The sequence below is a fragment of the Varroa destructor genome, unplaced genomic scaffold (genome assembly GCF_002443255.2).
Source record: "Varroa destructor unplaced genomic scaffold, Vdes_3.0 BEIS01000001.1, whole genome shotgun sequence".
In the NCBI taxonomy this organism is placed as follows: Eukaryota; Metazoa; Arthropoda; class Arachnida; order Mesostigmata; family Varroidae; genus Varroa; species Varroa destructor.
In genome coordinates, this window is record NW_019211454.1 from 41,948,967 (window position 1) to 41,971,388 (window position 22,422).

Sequence of the window (22,422 nt, forward strand, 5' to 3'; positions counted from 1 at the left end):
ACAACTCTTATGAATGATCACAGTAAGCGTTATCGACACGACTAGCGGTTGATCGTTATGTAAGGTGCAGATGAGAGCCTGAAAAATACAGCATTGTCTTATTAAAGCACTAGTGGACCTTGCTCAGGGAAATTATGAGGTTGGAGTTCACCAAAACACTGAGGTTTTCTCACTGATACTGTGAATCTATTTGCTAATTAGCGAATACTAATAAAAATCATAACAAAGATTATAATGATAAAATTACGATGGTGATTCAATAACTTAAAGACGTTATGTTTAGAAAAGGGCTAAGCGATGTATTACAAAATTTACTTGGAGCTATCATAGGAAACAAAGGGTGCTTCAAAATAGAGAAAAATACTTCAATATGTTTGTCAAAAATGCTTCTACAATGTGGTCGAAATGGGATCTGTATAATTAATTCAATCCCGAGAAAATGGCAATTGAAAAGATTTGGGTCGTTAGCCCGTATAGTTTTACAGGGTGGGGTTACATGTGCCAGATGTCGAACTAAATAATTAAATAACGAGTTAATAAAACTAATATTTTTTGCAAAGGGCTTAGGTTATGGCTAGAAAAGCTAATGCTTTATCAAGTTAGGTATCAAGACTGAAGATATGATTCATCTAAAGTACATCCATTTGAAGTTAATATATTGAAGTTTGAAACCGGCTTTTGAATAGCTCAGATACTGCGAGATAGAAGAGTTGCATTTTATCCCAAAAGAGAGCAGGAACAATGGCAGAGAGCGCACCGTACTCAAAGATAGCCAGACTAAAACGTGTACATCGATTGTAGTTATGTATGATCCTAGTGTGATTATCGAAGAAAAATTCTGATCTATGGGTATGATTATCCGCAATATGGTGCAGATGTCGACAATGCTCTTTCGTTGAAAAGACGCGTGATACAAATGAGATCGTCGACACTTCTGTCAAAACCGACTATATGGGATAGGCTGTTGACAATAACAATGTGTGGTACAACGAATTCTCCATAAAATTAGCATCAATAATATTCCTCCTTCTATTCTATATATCCCCACCTTACGCACAATGTAACTCTATATATAATGACTTCAGTACAACCTAACTTGCTCCCAGTTTGCCTTTGGATTAGCCAAAATTAATGTAAAAACGGACTGATCCTATGGCTATTTTTCGTCAAAGAAAATTCAATCAAATGCGATAAAATACATAATTGTATTGGTCTGCTAACGCAAATTTTACGATTTCTTTAAATTTTTATTTATTTATTTTTTATTATTTATATTATAATTTTTTAGTTACTTTTAATGTGCATTTAAAAAGTATCCAGAAAGCGAACTGCGCTTTCGTATGGACCCAAGGATTGATAACGCGAACACGGATATATGATGACAAAGTGAAAAATCAGTGGAATGCTTTTCTATCAGGCTTAAATTTCGTTTACGGGTTCAGCTTACTTAAATCCGATCGGTTAGATACAACAAAAATGAATTAACCTTTAACGGCCATTAGGGTCTTCCTATTTCTATTAGTTCTCATCCATTTATTTGCGGCGAACCTTTATGTTTTATTGATTTTCTCCAGTTTGTTATAACCATTTTATGGTAGCAGCATGGCACCATTTGGGGCATGGGTTTGATTACTTATGGACTCGTTGATTCAATTTCTGATGAATCGAAATCATTAATTCATTCGAAAACGTCCAGAAAATTCTGGATAAAGCCTGTCAGCGCCAGTTCTTTGATGTGGGCAATTGATCAATATGAGGGGGGTGCCGGATCTATATAACTCGTATCAATAGTATACCACGAACGATATAAGTTTAGCTCACAATAAGTATGTTTAAGTTCAAATGATAAATAGGTGATTAGAGTTATGAAAATATGATAAACTGAAGAAAGCTGTCATCCAGTATTTTATTATCACTGTATTGGTGTCGAGTGGTTAGGTACGCTCGACCTGTGTGGTAAGGCGCAACACTGCACATCATATTTTGTGCAATAATTACCTTTGCATTTACACTTCTCACAAATTTCCAAAACGACGTAAAAATGTCACCTTCCTCGGTTTACATTGGACTTTATAGGGAGGTTTTGTACATTTCAATATACCTATGTTTCTTTTAGGTATGTCCTTTTGAACAATTGCTTTCTCGACAGCAAAAAATCACAAAAATCAAGATGGTATGAACATAGGTACAAACTCTGATTTAATCTAGAGTTGGCGAAAGGTCAAGTGTGGTTATAATTCGAATTCTGAAGACGATACAGATGGTATTTATAATAATTATTGTTAGATCGGATCAATAACTGAATAGTAAATAATAAATATCGTAAAATAATCATTATAATTATTATGAACCTATGGTCTTAACTAATTTGAACTAGGCTACGCTAGTCGCATCGGGCCGTCATCACATCCTTAAAAAGAGGCTTTAAGACGAATTTATCAACGTGGCTGTTTAAGGATTTTGTTTAATTGTTGATATTACGTAATACTTCCTATCTAAAGTATGTTGCGAATGTTTCCGCGCTAGCCATACCTCGTAAGATGTTTGGATGTAACAAATGGACATTGTTCTTCTTCACAAAATTCTCTATCCACTGGCATCTGTAACCCGATTTTCTTTTGTTGATCACTTTCAAATAGTACTAAAAAATTGTCCCGTTAATAAGTTTCTCCTGTAATAAGCGTCCTAATGTCAGTTCCAGTTAGTATGGCATTAATACACATATACTGTAACAATGAATTCATTTGACGCGTGTTGTAGTTTGTGTCTTTAATGATCGATCAGCGAACGTTATAGCACAGTTGCCATTGCATATCTTATTTTCGAGCTTCTGTTCATAGGCTGAAACATCTACGGCTCTTGCCATCTTCGACTCAAGTAAATCGATGACTGAAGTGATGCGATTATTATTAAATGGGTATTGTTTATTTGTTTATGGTATACGGTGATTGATAGCAGTTAGTTAATAACTGAAACGAAACGGGAAAAAAAAGGTGCAGAAATGCTATAAGACTATTCAGTTAATTTGATTTGATTCAACCTTATCCTGCCTAGAATAAAGGACAACCAATTTTTTCCACTGCGGATAAAATTCCCTGATAACACCTCATGCAAATCAATCATCGCGTTCGACTTAGAATTCCTGCATTAGCCCTACTCATCTCAAAGGTGCGTTTATATAGCCCGGAAACAATTGCTGATTAACTTCAGTAATCTTATGCATATGGACGCATCGGTAATGGATGTGGATGGAAGGCATTAGTAAGGATATCCTGGATACCCTTAGATTAAAACAGGCGGGTTGAAAAATCAAACCATCTTTAGGAAAGCTTTAAGGAGGAGAAAAGAATATTAAGAAGCGGTAGGCGAAGTTCAACAAAGGCTACCGATTTTTTTCAAGTGTAACATCCTTTTCGAAATTAATAGAATGCACTCCTGATTTATTAAGTTAAGTTTTTTGTTAACCTAGGATCACAGCTCTAATAACAAACCTTTGCTCTGAGGGCTAACAAAAAGGTTATATGGGGTTATGGAGGCTTTGGTTTGTGGTCGGTAATAGTCCCTTTTGTTCGTTGTTGCCAATTCGAATTCGTATCCAAATTTGAGGCTCGCTATGATTCTGCAGAAGAGATTACCCATAACCCTGTTCTAACGTAATTCGCTAAGTACTCTAGGAGTTTTCTAAGTGCGAAGTAGCAACATGAACGGTTGCGTTAGAATGAAGCGGACTGTATTAATTCGACAAAAAGAATAAACATAGAACGTATTCTACTTTTCATTGTATTTCCAAAAAGAGTTTCCAGCTTCTGTTTTGAGTGGAGCCGTGCTAAACTAAAAATGCATTGTGTGAAAGACAGAGTCATCTGTTATCAATAGAGAAAAATAGAAAACTCAATAGAGGATGTTCGTGTGTAGTGAACCGGATGAACTTTCACATAGGTAATGTCCCTGGCTGCCTGAAATCGGCAGCTTATGCAGTTGCTAGTAGTCTTCGCGCGGCTTTTAAAATGTTCGAGGGGAGTTTCACTAAGCAAAGCGGAGTATTCACAATAAGTGTTATATTAAAAAAAAAAAACTCAGAAATAAAAAAAACAGCTCAAAAAAACCATTGGGAATTTCGATAATGGCTATTCCCGAAAAAAATGAGTACTTTCTTCAAACTGGATCGTCCAGATAAACTGTAATGATATTAATTTTTAAACTTAGTGCACCTTTCGAACGTTTCAGTGGATTTCACCCCCTTATATTTTTGAAGAATTTTGACGGACTGTCAGTCTAAAATTTAAATCGGCTTAATTTTTCTATGTCTGGCTATTTGAGCTAATCTTTCTAATAACTTCCTTTACATACTGTTGTTGTTGAAAAGTGACTTGCAAATTCATGAGAATTAGGTATTGGACTGAGACTATTTTCGGAACTGAAACATTAAACAACATACAAGGTATCCAGATGACATACGTAACGTAATCATAATGAAAGTTATTGCTAAATAAAAGATTGCAGCAATTTGTATGTAGTAATTTCACCAATACCAATGACATTTATTTCACCCTAATTTTAAGAAGGATACGAGTAAAGCTCTAAACGCGTGATAAGATATAATAAAAAAAATTATATATGTATGTATATATATATGGTATAAGAATAACCAACGTGCTGAACCCCCTAGCTAGCAAGGAAATTATCCGAGCTGAGTGTACCGAATGGGGTTTGGTACCCTTCGGTAACCGTCTTTGGGACAAAAAAAGACAAGCCAAAAAGCCTTCGTTGGTTCTTATGGCAGTAAGATGAGCAGGCCGAATATAGCTGGCCGGCTGGCCGACCAGACATCAGATTCTGTAGCTTGCCTCAGCATGTTGTGTTGATAATTATTTACTTTATGCAGGTGCTGATATATATATATATATATATATATATATGCGTTAATCTGAATATGTAGCAATAATACTACTCAGCATCAGTCTTGAATAAATTGGTTTATACAGAGATAGACGCACCAAACGCATGCACCCCTTTGCATCACCATATCATCGATTGAACTGCTCAAAGCCCAACTAAAAATATCAAAAAAGCGACATTTCCGTTTGAAAGAGGCGCGCGTCCAACTTAACCAGATCACACGTATCGGAAGCCAGCATTACATAAACACGCAATCATACGCAGCACTTTTGCGGCTAGTATAGTATTTATGTAATTTTTATAATAGGAGCTACCCTTCTTCTTTCTATTATGATGTTTGGCGATAACTTCGCTCGTTTACCATGTTCTTCTCACGATTTTATTCATCGCATATAAAAATATTCTGCCCGTTCGTTCCTTACCATACCTACTAGTTTTATAGCTCTAGACTTATTTATACATATCAGCATCTTTTTATGGTACTATCTCCTGATACTACTGACGGAAGGAATCGATAATGGTCGATAGCGATTTTCCCGAGCCATCTTCTATTGGGCGATAGGGACAGGGAGTATTTGCTGGGCTGCCGGTTGCTGGCCGTGACAATAACGGACATTCTTACTATACATACTTTACCTATTTTTTTTATGCCAAAAAGCTTTTCCTTAATTCTTAATATAGTAGCCTTCGATTTCTTGCATTGCACTGATTTTTTTTATTGATTTTATAACCCCTTAATATATATATATATATATAATATCCTTCTGTAGCGTACCAGCGCTTTAAGCTGTTTTTGTTGTATTAAAATCAGTTATTATCGCGTGTTATTTATTGGTATCTGTATCAAAAAACCGTTGATTCGATTATAGCGCTACTGTCGTCGTCCTCCTGAAATTGTTGGATGTTGATTTGTTGTTGTCTAATTTCTTACCGTTGGACATCGTATTTTACTTAATGTGATGAAAATTTTCAGCGCCTCATGCTTATTCCACATCTCTAGCATCGGCCACACTCTACATACTTTCTACTACATGGTTATAGTGTCTTTTCACTAGGGAATTTCTCTTAACATTTTGCTTACCCGAAACATTAAGACATAATAACTCAGTCAACTGATAATTGGGCCTGAGTTCAACTGTGTGAACATGAGCGGTATTAGCTGATTCATAACTCGTTTCCTATAAAGCCAGGGTAAGAGCCGACTTACACACAAACATCAAGATGATAATGATGATCTAAATGTAACGCAATTAGAGCCGGGGAAATGCCCGTTTTACGGGGACTGCTTCCGCAGTGTATTGTCAACAACGCAATCAACGGGGGGCATGTAGTAATCTAGTAACAACAACCACAACAACAACAACAAAAACATTAATATCAACAACATTAGCAGTAGCGGTAATATAGTCGTTGTCGTTATCCTTTGCATTCACCCTTCGTTTCGTGTCTTTCACCGCATCTCGCGCGCATCTCTTGGGTGTTTTTTTTCAATCTTTTCCCTTTTTACGGGTGACACACCTAACTGCATCACTAGCAATAATAACTAAAATATTGACTATGTCAATGGCCGACCCCTTCGGCGGTCCACGGGCTTCCTCTTGACCCTCATACCCGTCCCCCGAAAAGTTGTCGATCAATATGCCTCTGTGCGAGTCGAGCTGCCGGGTCGGACGTAACCAACCCGGGTAGTTCAACTATCATTACGATCATCGTCGTCGTTGAGCGTCGTTTAGCTGTCGTCACGCCGTCATTGATGACGTGCAGACGTCGAAGAGCACCACAGGCCGATGCACGTTACCGAGGAGATGTCGGTGGTAATCATTCGCGATGCTGATGGCGAAGTTAATGTTGATACTGGCGGCGGTTCATTCCTGGTCTAGCTAGTCTTTTTTCGTCTCCAATCTTTAACTGCTCAGTTCTTTCATCTTCGACCTACTAAAACTGCTCAGTTTTTTTGGATTCTACTATTACAACTATGGCGCGATCTCCTATCAATATTGGTATATACATATATATGTTTATGTATATAGAGGTATTTTTTGTTTGTTCAACGTATCAAAATATGCCGATTCTTACCTCACTGCCGCCCTGTGTACCTGGCTGCACCCATAGCGTGCTCACGACAATAGGCCAGACACAATGACACCTATGCACTGTATCGGCTATTACAGCCAATGGTGCTAGAAACGCGATGGGAAAAGGCAACACAAAAGTGGTTGGAGATATTTACATATTACTGCAACGAAGGCTGTTTGACTTCTTATTATTTCCTGCTCCCCCAGTCTCGGTTTTTTCGTCTCTGCATCTTTTTCATCGCCAGCACCTTATTATTATTATTATTAATATTATATATAATATACATATATATTATGGTTGTTGCGACAATGACTAATAGTGGTAGATTTTCGTTGTCGTTATTGTTGTATGAATGCCCGCGCTGAACGAGGTTGCAGGTAATGATGGCATCAGCGGGTAATGCACCGCCAAATCGGACAGACCCGCGTTCGATGTGACGAGTAAACACGACCAGCGGATGCGTTCCTTCACCTGACACCGGACGTTACAGCGTGGCACCGTACACCGTCACCGCCACAAACTCTAGGAAAGACTGATTTATCTGACTCCATTGAAAAATCGTTGACACGCGCAAGATTCATCATCGCCGCATGGCGATGGTAACATCGATGATGGCGTCAAGTGGGTTGTGGGAACATTGTTTGTCTTCGCTTTGACAGAGGCGGCGTGCTGCCAGTGTCAACAGGATATCGTTACCACACAGAAATTATTTTTATCGCCAAAAAAAATGGTCGTCGCTGATTGGGTCGAGACACGAAGGCAAAAGAGAGCGTTATGAAAGATCATTTTTGCATAGAGAAAGATAGGAAGACGAAAGGGCGTGTGCACGCCAGGAAATCGCGACGATCGCTTATGCCAGTCAATCTGTCCATTAGTATCTCATTGATCAATGTCAATAACAACAGCCAAGTATTAGTCAATCGGGAGTCAATAAATCAATCTAACAGTTATTAGTTGTCTATGGTCTTGTGCAAGGGGCGATTGACGTTACACGGTTATCGACTAGGACGCACACATATATAATATATATATAAACTATAGTTATACACACGTTGATGATATGCTAAAATACGTTCGGCACTAACGTATGATGTTTGCTGAATGTCTCTTTTCGTCGAGATGACACAACGATAACTATTCGTAGGCCTAGCAATCCTGCAATTTCGTTTTATAATAATACGTAAAGTTTTTTAAACTTCAGTGCGGCCGCTGCTGAATATGGTAGCTTGTTGTACTGCAGATGTCACCACTCAAATGTAAAGACAGTTGAAAGTATGCTCACACGAGATCACACACATCATTACGCCAGCGTTACAGTAATTCACTATACAAAAAGACACCTATCGTTAGCGTCGTTGTTGAATGTTCGTGTCCGGAAACTGTTGGTCGCCTCGGGACAGATTTGTCCAGTTCCGTAGGGAGCGATTCTGATACCCTGCCATAGAGGAATGACAGACCACCAGGACGACAACGATCGCATCGCAATTAACAGTTAGTTACACAATAAGATTGCTTGGTGGGGTTGAGTAACAGCTGTCAATGATAACGGTAGAGCGTTCGAAATTGGGCGAGTTGTTCAGCGGGAACTTGCAGCAACTGAAGATGGCCCGTGGGAATGAACGGCTGGCTAGACTGGTAGTGACGAATCATGTGTTGTACGATACTGCGGCGGCGACGTTCGTGAGCACTGTAAGGGTATGCCCCATCGAAAACGATACGTATTCAGAAGAGCATATTTTTATTTTAATATATTAAATAGATAACAATTCTACATGGGCCGTAAAAGGCACCCCTAGTAATGCATTACAACAAGCTTTTTCGCAGCTTAATATGGTACAATGTCATTGGGAGCTCCTCTTTGTCAAGGGAATTAAATCATTAAAACTTAGCGCAAAAGGTGGATTGTGTTAATTAAAGACATGTCACATTGGGATTGTTACGGTGACGCTAAACTCAGAACCACGAAGCTTCGCACTCAGCCCCACCGGAGGTTGAGCTATTTTCTCGAAATCGTTTGGACACGAGGTTCTTTACGCAAAAAAATTTAGTTCAAAAACTGGGTAATTTCTTAAACGTGGTGTTTAAAACGTATTCGTTTAAAACGCCGAATTTGTTCGTCACCGACTGCTTACATTTGTTCTGATTCTGGCAACATTACCCATATATCCACCAAAACCTCATTCACACAACGCCACAATGTCATTTCTTACACGAATATTGTTGTACAAGGGGAATCACACGAAATTCGAAATGATGGGTACACGAATACGAGTGCAAAATTAGTATTAAAAATTACAGTTAATACACGTTCTAACTGGAGATCGTCAAAATATAACACAGAACTATATTTACATGGCCATACCTTTGCAGTTGGAGCGCGCGGAAATATTGAGCATACTGCGTGGGATCAATAACGCCATTCCTAGTGGCAGCTTGGCCTACAGCAGCTCCGGAGCCGAGGTTCAAAAGCGGTAAAAGGGGAGCCGTCAGCATTTGGGTGATGGAGTTGGTGTTCAACGAAGATCCAGACGACAAAGCAGATGATACCGGCGTTGGTGAGGAAGACGAGAGGGGCGAGCCGAGAAATGTATTCCGAATCAAATGCGTGGCGTTACGAATCATCCCTGCTCCTCCGAGAATCGCCGGCAGCCGGATCGGTAGACGTAACGGTGGAAGCGACGAAAAGCTGTTGTAGTTTAGAGTCAATCAGGAAAAAAAAACTGCTACATTGACTAGATATTCTTTAGTGAATGAATAACAAAATTGTGTTTTGAAATTAATTATAGTTGTAGAGAAATTTACTATTCTACGAGTTAGTATGTAGTAGATGCGCTTTGCTCGACATTTATACAGTTTCGTAAGAATATTACATTGTACTCGATCTCGTAGCAAGTCACCTGATTTGATCAAATTAGCTAAAGTGAGAATAAACGCATCATTTCGCCCAATAATGCCAGTTTTGGAAAAGTCTGTGAAAAACTGTTAGACATAACAATTAGTATTATGAAGACTGGAGTTCAGGCAAGAAGGGTTTCTGCCCCCTGGTTCAAATCTAAGCTCACACATCTTTTAACCAGGTGTATCGGTATGCCTTTCTAAACATTTTTATAATCCAATGGATAGATGTTTTTTTTGTAATTTTTACCTTCGAAATTGTTTCAAGTTTGACTTACTCGTATCTTCATGCAACGTTATGAGATTCCTGGGAAGCATTGGTTCTTTGTTGTTTTTTTTCTACGCATTTGACATCACGTTATTTATGCAGAAACGCTACCAAGGGCATTAACTATACTTAACTTGTTGCAAATCTAATTTTATCGGAACTGTGCGTAATCCGTAGGCAGTTAATCGGAAGGCCTCTTTCAATTAGGTATTAACATATTAGCATAGTATACTCAATGGATCGTAAGGTCTACAACATGGACACGAGTACCCCGCCCTATATTACGCAATGCACGTTTGTACCTGAAGGGTACGTTGAATGGCAGTGGCATGTTCATGATGTGCGAGATTCCCGGAAGGTTGGACAATGATAGACCTTGCAACATCGGCGGCAAAGACGGCAGTCCTGGAATTAGAGGACGGCGCGTACTTTGCGCATCACCATGGCCGACATTTGTCGCTAATATTCCAAGCACGAGGACAACGACAGAGCACGTTGCACTTTGCACACGCATTTTGTGATATCACTGAGAGAACAGGCGATATTCCTTCTGCCAGCAGTAACTCACAGCACTAAAATACACTACACACGATAATGACTGACCTCTGAAGGACCGATGAAGATGTCTGAGAATTAGAAGAAAAGAGAAAAGAAAGCGATAAGGGAGGGAAAGTGAGGCCTCTGGAACTACACAAACCACAAGGATCAACCACGTGCCAATGTGCGTGCCCGACCACCACTAAAGCAGAGTGCGAACGCCGGCGTAAAATCGGCCTCTTTTATCTGCTTTGCGCCGCGCATGCGACGGCGACGCGCGAATCTAGACAGCGTTACCGTTGTCGTCGTCGTCGTCGTCGTTGTCGTCGGAGAATTCCGACTACGGGACTCACCAACCAGCGATCCCGGTATCCGCTGGGCTGCTGTTGCGGTGCGGGCGTTTGCAACGTAAGTGGGCAAGCGGTGCTCTCCCCCGGGGCCGCCCCACGACGAAAGTGCGGTTCTTGCCGGGTGCTAGTAGTTGTCGTTGATAGTGCTGTAGCAGTTTTACGGTGGCGCGCCGATGCAACCGTTGGGGCAGCTCCGAGTGCCATCGGTGAAGCTCCGCATGTTATATGTTACGCCGTCGGACAAACAATCCTCCTACAGGATCATGCTTGTTCCCACCGGCTGGCAATATTTAGGCATGCTTCTGTTCTTGGGAAGACGGATAGGCAGTCACACGCGTATATAGTTAGTGAAGCTTGTAGCCAGTACTAAGAATAATGTTGCACATGCAACAAAGCTCAAACAGCCGATAGTAGCAGCACAGCAAGGCCAACAGTAAGAGATTATAAGGAAGTGTAGTAGCATCTCTCCAACGTAAAATGGAGTTTCAGATCTTGTGGAGATTTCAGACAGCTCGTGCCAATCAAACATGGTATGATGTAATCCTGCGGATACCTAGTGCCAAACCGTTTAGATTTGTGTTTAGACTAACCATATTTAGAGGAAAACATTTACTTTCGCAAATTCGCGACAAACTCTAAACGAACAAATATAATTCAATTTTGCAAATATTTCTTTAAAAGAATACTGGCTTTGAAAAAAATCGTGTTACAAGTTTTTTTTTTGTGTTAAAGGGAAATTTCGAAATGCCTCTAACGCTGCATAATGAAATCTCAGTTGAAGGCGGGCCATTCTGGTCAAATAAAATCTGCCGGTTAATCTTTGAATTTTGTGCGTTACTGGTGAAGTTTCAATTCGGATATCCGGAAAGATTTACTTGTTGATTTTTTATATGAAATGCTTGTTTGTAACAGTTGTTGCCGGACGGGTCCGCTTTCTTCTAAGCGCCTTTACAAAATTGTGCTTAAGCAAACCATCCTAATAAGGCATAAGCGAATTTCAGCCGTGGTGCTTTTTTGAAAAACACAGTTTTTCAACTGCCAGGGATGACAAAAACAGCATAATTAAAAAATACGTTATAATTGCAGGGAGCCTGGGAGGTTCATTTTCATTGAAGGTACCAGCAGAATCCGAGCCGCTCGTTAGGCCCTCGGGGATTCCGACGTAAGAACAGATGGTCTATCAAAAAATCAGTCTATTTTTCTACACGTTACTTGGGAATCTATAATTCAGTTGTCACCAATGAAAATCGAAACTGAATATCCGATCGACTGAAATACTCCGCTTTTCCAAAATTTGCTATTGAAAACTGGCCATGAGCAATCCTACCGATGTTATACTGCTTAGCTAAACTACCGCTACCAGTGTTTTCTAGTGCTATGTATTACGCAACTTACGCTCTATACAAGTGGTCTTCTATTTACTAACACGAACAACCCGAAGTACAGCCGCTTGCCTAAATGGCAAACTCTTATATGACACTGCTTGGCTCAATTCATCCGAGTAAAGATTTTACTCTTTAAAGAATGAAGCACAGCTGGCCCGAGCTGGTTAAATTGACCGTGAATAAAATGACCATTTCATTAGCATCATGATTATTGCCTCACAAGTTATGTGTATTTCCGGTTATCTTCTCATCTCCCACTTAGCTAGTAGCAATAAGAATAGTTCTACCGTTCATCATACTATTAGCTAAGGCGGAGGTGAGCATGGACTAGATTCGTTACCGCTGGTTAAGCGCGCACGAGTAATGAAATTTTCGATATACACACGCTTGTTAGCATCAGCCATCACGATGACGATGGTGATGGTAGTGACGGCATCAGCGAAACAGACTATTTCGCTACTCGTTGACTTCTTCATGAACGACGATGCCCACAACACCAACACGAGCGGCGGCAGCAGCAGCAACAACAGCGACGAACGTAAAGACCCCGACGACGATCAAGCCGCAAACTGAACGGGACGAAATCACCAAAGCATACTTCTAGAACGTTACTCATCATTGGCTCAAAATTGGTCCCTTTTTCGTCCAGACCCCATGCAGTGGTACCTGTCCAAGCAGCTACTGGCGCAGTCGTCACCGGTAACCTGTTACACGTACGTTCATCTATTATAGTGAGTGTTATGATTACTACACGATTACCGCTGCCGCTACTTTTGATAAGGATACCCCTTTACGTGTAGCCCAAACATAGCAGCATAATGATGCTGAAATCAGCCAAGTTAACAGGAAGGGGAGGATACAATATGAGGCAGTTTGTGTTAGTCCATGTTAAAAGAGCTAAAAGCTGCTGCTGTAGTTGAATCATTTTTTACAGCTTCAAGTAATCTCCCTTTTTTTTTCTCGTTTAATTCCATTGGCTGTTGGCTCTGCAGATATTGCTGCGCTTATTGCTATTGTTACCTGCCAGTGCCCTTGAATCTGATGATAAGGAAGATCAGCTCCCGTCCGCCACGATCACTCTTTTCGTGGAAACGCATCCATTTGTTGCCATCAGTATCTATGGTATAGGGAAGTATAACCCCTCCTATAACGTTGATGAGGATAGTTATACGCATTTAGGTGCCGCATTGAATATCTAGAATGATACAGTAATAATTGGTTTCGTATACTTAGGAACATGCGAGGTTCGAAGCTTGGCTTTGGCGTACCTTCTTTTCGAGCTGGAAGCCACCTGCCTAATGCAATGTCTATTGTAATAGGAGTCGGATGTAGAATGATTAAAAAATTCTTATATTTCAGCAGGCCACCTATTAGATCATTATCAATATACCGGATAGTGTGAAATAATAAATGAAATTAGGGATACTGTGAAAGATGCAATAAAATAAAAGTGTTCACTTAAGAACGCTATATCCTCTCACGCAAATATTATCTACAAATGACCAGGTAGTTGGATCCAGGATTCGTATGTTCGAATGCGGGAGCAAAGCTAACTTCGGTAAAGAATTTGGTTAGATAATTTTTAAACTGCGTCGTAGATTTCTGGGTACGAGAGCTATAGAGAGTGATAAGACGTAACTTTTTATTGAGCGACTTACTAAGGGTCGCCTCGCCTTACAAACAAAATAATAATCTTTATTGATTATCATGTTAGCTAATTATACTTAGCTGTACAATGTTGTGTGTTTATGTATTGTGTTTTTGTGTTTAAATTTAAAATAACGATCAAAACCGGTCGCTGCTCTTCTAGTACTGGATACACCTTTATAAAGCAAAAAAAGAGCAACTTTCAGTTAACTTCATCGAGTTTCTAAGCGTTCTCTCGTACCTTTTATCTCGTTTGTGAGATCAGCTAAAAGTAACTGGATGATTGCTCACCGCTCAAACATGACAACATAATACCGGCATAACAACATGCATCACTTGAAAAAATGACGGAGTTTTAGCATTGCATAGAGCTGCTGCAATTAGATATAAACTCCATTAATAGCTGAGTCGTGTTCACTAGGCAGGTCTATATTTGCCCTGTTATAGCTTAATAGGTGGCGATAGTCCAGGTTCGAAACCACACTTTGTTTCGTGCTGGGTCCGATAGATTACCTAACGCAGTGTCGGACTTAAACTCGAAATATACTGGTAGAAACTGAATATACATGGTTCGATTGATAACTGTTTAAAGACAATAAAAATAATGATGCTAGATTTGCTGGAATAAAAATTGCACTTTGGACTTAGCTTAGCTAGATCAGTGTTTTTGATAGTTCATCCCAAACACCTTAGGACTAATCTTTCGTTCGTGAAGTTCTTTTGAGTGTCTAACACGTGGAATACATTTTGTAACCTGGAAAAAATAGAGAATCGGCACGTACTTCGAATATCATTACCGACTGACCGATGCGAAAGTATTGGCTGAGGGATATAAGCTCCAGTATTCATCGATAGCTATGAACCCGATAGACTCAAGCCGATGATTGCGAACGAATGATCGGCCGTCAAGCAGCTATAGAAGATTATGCCGATAATCTACGAGCGGAAATTCGGCCGAAAAATTTTACACTTTGTTGACGTCCACTTTGGTTTGATCTCAGTCAGAGGTTGTACTATGGCAGATTATCAGAGCCAACCCCGCTGACTCCTGAAGTGCGGCGGCGCTGCCTCAACGGAAGCATACGGAGGCAAACCGATCGAAAACGCTATTTTGGTTTGCGAAATACGAGAAACAAACTAGTACAGCTAAGAGCAACGAGATGAAGCCATGTTGGTGAATTGATGACGTTATTGAAGAACTACTGCTTATTCGAAAGGACCCAACAAATAACAGTCACTGTAACGGCACGACATAGAAAACTCCAAATACTGATCATAGGATTTAGATATTTTACTTGGCTATGCCACAATGGCAAATCACCTTAGTCGCTTGAAGATACTTATGTCAAAGCTGATTGTTCAATATGCAAAGCTAGCGAGTGCGCGAAAACACCGAAAACCAATTTCGTTCACCGAGAGGTGTTTATTATTGAAATAGATTTGAGCTAACCAGCAAAAACAGACGCCACACGAAGAGAGCGCAATTTCACTAAAATTATAGGAAATTTAGGGTTTATTGCTTTGAATGGGAATATCGTCTGTATTAGACGTTTGACCCCAATTTGCCGTAATCGGCGTCATGATGGTTTCGCTAGTTCATGCGAGTACTAGAGATACTCGTGAGCGACTGTATATGCATGTACAATGAATGGTGAAAAAAAAATCCGCTTCAACAGACGCGAAAAATGTTAAAAAAAAAAAAACTCATTGGCAAAGGTTTGGCATCATTGCAAGCACGTTTTGTTCATTGAAATTCTGATTGCGAGCATTTCCTTCGACATCTTTAGTAGACTATCTATGTCTTCTTTGTTGCTGCTTCGTTTGTGTTTGACAAGTTACTTTTTATGCAGTAGCCTTAGATATTATGTGACTATTGCTACCTGTGGCTGAAATGGCGGTTGTGTTGCATTACAGGTTTATAAGCAAGCATTAAAACAGTGTTCTTATCACGACACGACGTGTTTCGTTCTGGATAGTACAAGTGCAGAAAACGATACAATGTAAAAATAAACGAAACGTGATCAACGAAGGACCAGATCTCAGCGATGATTTCAATTGCATTCCGTGTGCATGGCCGATCGCGGGACATGATTTGAGTGAAGATGATGCTCGTGATAATGATGACTGATGGCTAGTGATGATGATTTTACTAAGCCGTCGACGTGAGTTACTTGGGTTTAGCAGCCCGACTTTTGGCTTCACTTCAAGGGGTATGCTCGCGTAGAATCTGCGAACGACGCAGCCTTTCGCGACAGTTATTTAGATTATCGTCGCGTCTATCTATACCCGTGATAAAATATCTCGTTCATTCTGAACGAGTGGACCTTTCCTTCTGAGAACTGCTGCTGCACAATACACTGCTGGTTTAATAACAAATTGAAAGCAATAACGATAGTAGTAGCAATGAGAGGACTAAGACACTTTAGATTTAAGTAGGTTAGAGCGATATTTTTGTCACCAACTATTTCCTCTATTAGCACAAGCGTTTACATTCACAAAAAAATAATCCTGTTCGTCAAAGCTCATTATTATTATTATTATTATATTAAATAACCGAAAGCATTATTTTAATCTGTAAATAGGGTAATCATTTGTTGTGGCCATAACGACTGCTACCGATAACGGGTCATCGTCGCTGTCAGCTGGTCTCCAAGAGCTACGAAAAACTCCGTTGTGGAAGCAGGACAATTATAATCTGAATTGTGCGAATGAACACAGCATTATTGTATAGTAGGACCACAGGTGGATGCAACGTCGCCAAACATCGAATGGTCGCTGAGAGTGGTGGTAATAGGCCGAGGCTGTTGAGGGTGGAAGGACATACTGAGTAGGGAAATTATTTCACAGACTTCTATAGTATACACATCTGTGACTCGCAGCTTAACGAACGCTTGCATCCAAGTGTAAGTGATTATGAGGTAATTTACCGGTTACGTGGATAAAGGCTAATATATATAAATAAAATTATAGCGTGGATATGGAAGTTGGAAGCAAAGGACATCCGGGACTATATTTGCTGACGGTAAGTTAGAAGGTTTTTTCATAAAAAGTGGGGCGATGCACAGCGGTTCAGCGAATCCGCACAGCGAACTAGGCAAGAAGACGTAGTTAATAAATAGAAATTTGGGACGTGAAGCGATCATCTTGTATTTATTACGAAAAGTGCAAATGAAGCGTCCTAGTTTGACTTCTAATGAAAAAACTTAAAATGCGATATCGATCTATACTGCGAAAAAAGGTACTGACCTGGCAAGCCACTATAACATATTTATAAAATTTCTAGAAATAGTCAAGCTTTGTACTAACCACGTTTAGGAAATGCTTATTGAAATACAGAAATGAACATTCTATAATGCTTGCGATCATCGAGATAAGCTACTCGATAAGAGCTAGCAAGCTTCGGTAGCTAAAACATCCTTGAGGGAATGCCTTAGCAAACGTAGCATCTACCCGTGGAGTTCTCTTAAAAGACATCATATTCAAAACTGCAGTACATGTCTGGGATCGATTGCAATGTGCATGGAAATTTACGCAGTGTTAGTACTGACAAATAATATTTTTAGTTACAAGAGTAATTTTTTAAAACGCTGATCAGAACTATGAGTTTTTAATTAATTTCTTCGGGAAATTTACCTGAATTACCTCGGGATGAATCGAGTATAGCCGGATTAAGCATCGTCACTCCTTTTTTTTTTTAGAAATTTAGCAGGAAGCAGCTCGAACTAGTTAAGATCCCCCCCCCCCCCCCACCAAAGAAGATACTTTGCCCATATCATATAATATCACAAACAACAGTAACGTTCTTAGTAATTCTATGAATGTTGCTACAGTTTCAATCACTGTCGTCAACAGTGTGGATAGAAACTTGTTTTAGGTTCATTAATGCGATGCGCAAATCAATTATTTGAGCGATAAGCGCGAATAAAGCCTACTGTTTACTGATAAAAACAATTAAAGAGTACTACGGCGTGAATGACGGTAATGGTCATGCTTGGGGCGATTATAATTCAAAGGTATTTCGTTTTCTTTTAAATGGGGATGAGCCTATCTTTTAAATTTATCGCCACACGGGACAGCCTTCACTATCAGCGTCTTCTCAAACCCAATGATGATGCCGTTCGTCAAGAATTTAGGTTGGAAAAATTGGCTATTGTTTTGCTTCTGCGAAGCTTAGAAAGCCATTCAAAGGGTGTGCGCCAATGAGCGAGCGAGCGTTCGCCGAAAGATCGTTGCCAAGTGTCGATATCAGTTAATGTGAAATAACACCCTAGTCTCCCGATACTCAGCCATTAATGATTAAACAATATTTAAGCGACGGATGGCCACAAACAGCGGTCCCCGGTGGCCGCCCAAGTGCATGTCCGCTCCTAGTTACCGGATTCCAGTACTAATGGAAGCAATCACAGCAAAAGTAGAAGATGACGACGCAGCGATGAGCTTCCGTTCGATAAATAATGTCTAGGCACTGATTGCCGCTCACAGCTTTTTGGAGCACTGACTTGAGTGATGACGACGAGTAAACATCGTGCTAGTAACAAGAGCGGAGCAGTCATTTATGTAATATCGATCGGCTGGAAACAAAGCGAACACGATTACAAGTTCATAAAAACACGATTTCGACAAAGAAGAGTGCCCGAGGTGATTTGAACAGCAACGCCACCAGCTGGCACAGGCCAACGGTAGTAGCAACTTATCAGGGTGTGAATTTATTTTGAATTTATAGTTTGAATGAACCGCCACGTCATGTAACATCTAGCCGATACGTATTGACACTGGCTAGAGCAAATAATGTGTTCGTCCGCGGATCCCTGTGTGAATTTGTGTCTGTCTGAAGGTACAGGTATGTTACGAATGCTCTAAGCCTTACGGGAGAACGGGAGGAAGAGACCAGCAGGGAAGAGAGACGGTGGTCAACCAAGTCGCTAGAACACATCCATGATAAGCAAGCAATTGCAAACCAGCGAACTGCAGACGAATCCTGCGAGGGATTAGCCCATCAATGTGAAGAACTATAGAACACTGCGCGAGAACGGCTATCTAAGACAAGCACTAACATTAGAGCTCCTATTAAATAAATATGTTGCTATTTGTTGTAGAAGTGGCGCCAAACATGATTCTGAGAAGAACTTGTTCTGCGTCTGGGTAAGGAATATTTTAGACAAGAATGGCGTGTTGATTGTTTTCTAATGCTTATAACTAGTAGTTCACAAGAAGAAACAATAGGCGATGCTTTTTCTTACTAAAACCATCGAGTTTTGTTTGATGTTCGCAAAGCTACCATGCGTCTCTTAACGTCTTTTAAATACGAAGGTTACGTCCCATCATGTGTTTGAAGTGCGCCTGCTCCGTCTGTTCGACTTCATTTTCTTGAAGAACTAGAATATTTAGTTATCATAAATATGCACATGCTTCAAGTGTCATGACTCATCATAATACACATTCTGGAAATGATTTATTATTATATATTCGTCAATATATCACTGCTGGGCTTTTTGCTGGCGCCTTGAAAAATTTTCACACGATATTAATCATTAATTCAGTATTATGCATTTGTGTTAAGCCAAACGAAATGTAAAACCTATTAAAGATGTAGAGTATAATAATATTCATGCTTAAATTTGCTTTACATCTAGCACGATCCGTTGGTGAACTGCTGTGGCAAGACATGTTTAAGTTGAAAGGTTCTGAGTTAAGTACAAGATGAAACCAGGACAACTAGGATTACTGTTTGGGAACATTCGTCGACGTATGCTTCATCACCTTTACCAGATATGTTCAAATAACTCCTACAAAAAACTGACCGAAACCGATTTCAGCTATATTTCTGTGATTATTTTTTTTTTATAGTAAAGATATTGGGTCATAAAAGCATCTAGCTAAATAAATGTTTTAAATTTTACGTCTTGTACCAGCGTTTGTGAAGCATTGTCTCAGACGGCTGGCCCGCAACAAGAAACGAAAAGCGTCAGCTTCGTGTCGACGCTAGATCACCTCACTTGTCCCTAACGTTAGTAGGCAAACACGTTACCACTGCCACCACCATCACGGGGACAAAAAAAATCGCATTGCATCAACTTAGTTAATTTTGGATGGCAATCGATTGCGGGAGGAATCGTCGACTTCAATTTAATAACAGGCACTGAATAGCTAAGATCGTCTTTAAAATATTGCGCGTTCAACATACTCAATGTTAGCTATTTAAATATACTCAATTTAAGTTACACAACCTGGACCCAACAGAAAATTTCTAAAAAGAGAAATTTCCTGGGCGATCGTCCATTTGCCGTTGCATTGATTCGGTCTTCTTTCAAATTTCGCGGTTCTATTGGTAAACGCGGAAGCGGCGATGCATTACGAACCAGTCAATGTGAAATATAACTTCGGTCATTGAAACAAATATACTATTGGAAAGTACACGTATTCTAGTAAGTGTCGTAGCAATGGTTAGCGTTGATATCTATTACGTAAACTGGGACTGAGCCATATAAGGGCCTTCTTTGTTGATAAAGGAAGGCATTGCTGTTAACCTACGCTATCCAATCGGCCAAAGTCTTAAATGAATCATGATAAACGAGAAAACATGTTGTTTAAATTGGACGACCATGGTAGAGCATGTGGGGTTGTGCTGGCCAATCCTTCCATAGTTACCTCACGTTTTCAGATAAGCAATATATAATGTCCAGTACGGCAAACGTGAACTGTCGCAGAATGACTTTTTCTTTACCGATTTGCTCAATATCGTTAGCTTCACGTATCTATTGTTGGCTGTTTTGCGATCTGCTACATGTAGCGGAAGTCCGGAGCTGGGAAAGACGCTGAGCATCTCGAACTCGTTTACCCTGTTACCTTGCACTTAACGGCAGACTAAATAAGGCCGGTGCGTTGCTCCGGACCGGATCAAAGAGAGCGTCCATAATAAAATCTAACCGCTGACGAAGTCGGCCGGCAATAAAATGAAAAAATGTGACAGCCCGAAAATTGCACTTGCGCAAAGATATGTAAATAGATAATAATCATGACATTTCAGCCAGGCCAAAATGACGTCAGAAATGACAGGCGATGGAAAAAGTTTTAAGTGACATTTGTGAAATTAATCGCCAAACGAAAGGTACAAGCGTCTTCACTTCGAGCACCCGTGCAAGGCGCTTTTCCGAAGCTGTTCGCTGAACGCAAGTTATCGTAATAATAATTAAGGATAATGCTTTAGCTAAGTGGATGCTTTGTAACTTAGGGACACGTGGTGGTCTGGGTTCGAATCTGGACGTAGACGCATTTCGTTTCGTTTTGAGAGTCAATCGCCTGAAGCAACGCTTAGCGACTGAAGTGGTGTGTATAAAACACGAAGAACTAGCGGACGCTTCGTTACTATAATACTGTAATAGCGGAGTAAGGAAACAATAAAATCACCTAAATAATATGGAACGATTGTTGCTTATACAGTGGTCACAGTGCGGCTTGGCTATCGTAACTGACATAAATTAAACTTCGATTGTTAATTTACTAGCGGAAGAAGAAAGTAGCTGATGATAATTACTAGGTACGTATCTACCTTTCATGCTCTATTGCACATATATTTTTAGGCGTCCACTGGAATTTATAATGGTTGGTTTTAAATAATAAACTTATAGACGGATACTGAAATATGTCGGATACTTGGAAGCTTATATGTCTCGTCTTTTTTTCCCTTTTTTCTTGTTCATAATTGTTTCTACTTTAGTTAGTTGGTTAGACTGCTAGCGACGCTGTGGATGACTCACGGCTTGAACAGAGGGAATCGTTGCTACTGCATAATTGATTTTTTTTCATGTATCGGAGACCTTAAAAATATAAAAAGCTCTCTAAGTCGTCATACTCGCACCTTTTCTGTTTTAAATTCGATGAACCCAAATCGCTTAAACTGGTTTGTATCTTTCCTTCGGGACATATCCAAATCGAAATTGTAATCGATGCGATAAAGCAGTGTTCGATATTTTTCCTTCTACAATGTTTATCAGTTAAAATTAAACTGAGTAGTTATTGCATCATAAACTTGTGTTCTTGCCTCGTAAAATAAATCGCTTACGGTAGCTTAAGTGAGGCATAACGTGTCAGTTTTTGATGATTCTTCAATTCAGTTGTGATGAAACGCTCAAATCGAACGTTCGCTGTGTTTTGCAGTAGAAAATTAAATGCGGTTCTGTTGAGCTATCGGATACGGCGCCATGGTGGCCTTCACAATTATAACTACAGCCGACATCATCATCGACAACTGGGCTACATATCTTCAACTGCGCTCGTTGAATAGGTATAAATATTTGCCATCACACGTTTTGCAGTGTAACCGTTTTCAAGGAACAGTATTAGTAAACGATACCGTTAACGGTAG

The 22,422-nt window shown here is 39.9% G+C and overlaps 1 protein-coding gene and 1 long non-coding RNA gene across 3 annotated transcripts; one reads left to right on the forward strand and one right to left on the reverse strand.

Annotated features, from left to right (window-relative positions):
• Positions 1 to 5,590: 5,590 nt before the first annotated feature.
• On the reverse strand, positions 5,591 to 11,197 carry LOC111242885 (uncharacterized). Its single transcript, XM_022787807.2, has 3 exons — positions 10,441 to 11,197; positions 9,338 to 9,661; positions 5,591 to 8,662 (listed from the first exon to the last, which is right to left on the reverse strand). Exons 1-3 carry the CDS (start codon positions 10,650 to 10,652, stop codon positions 8,512 to 8,514), a joined length of 687 nt encoding a protein of 228 aa, XP_022643542.1. The 5' UTR covers positions 10,653 to 11,197; the 3' UTR covers positions 5,591 to 8,511.
• On the forward strand, positions 11,183 to 14,709 carry LOC147758654 (uncharacterized). Of its 2 annotated transcripts, XR_015319730.1 has the most exons (3): positions 11,183 to 11,555; positions 12,112 to 13,141; positions 13,403 to 14,709. It is a non-coding gene; the product is annotated as an uncharacterized LOC147758654 (long non-coding RNA). The 2 variants fall into 2 exon arrangements; XR_015319729.1 differs by having other exon boundaries at positions 12,112 to 14,709.
• The last annotated feature ends 7,713 nt before the right edge of the window (positions 14,710 to 22,422 follow it).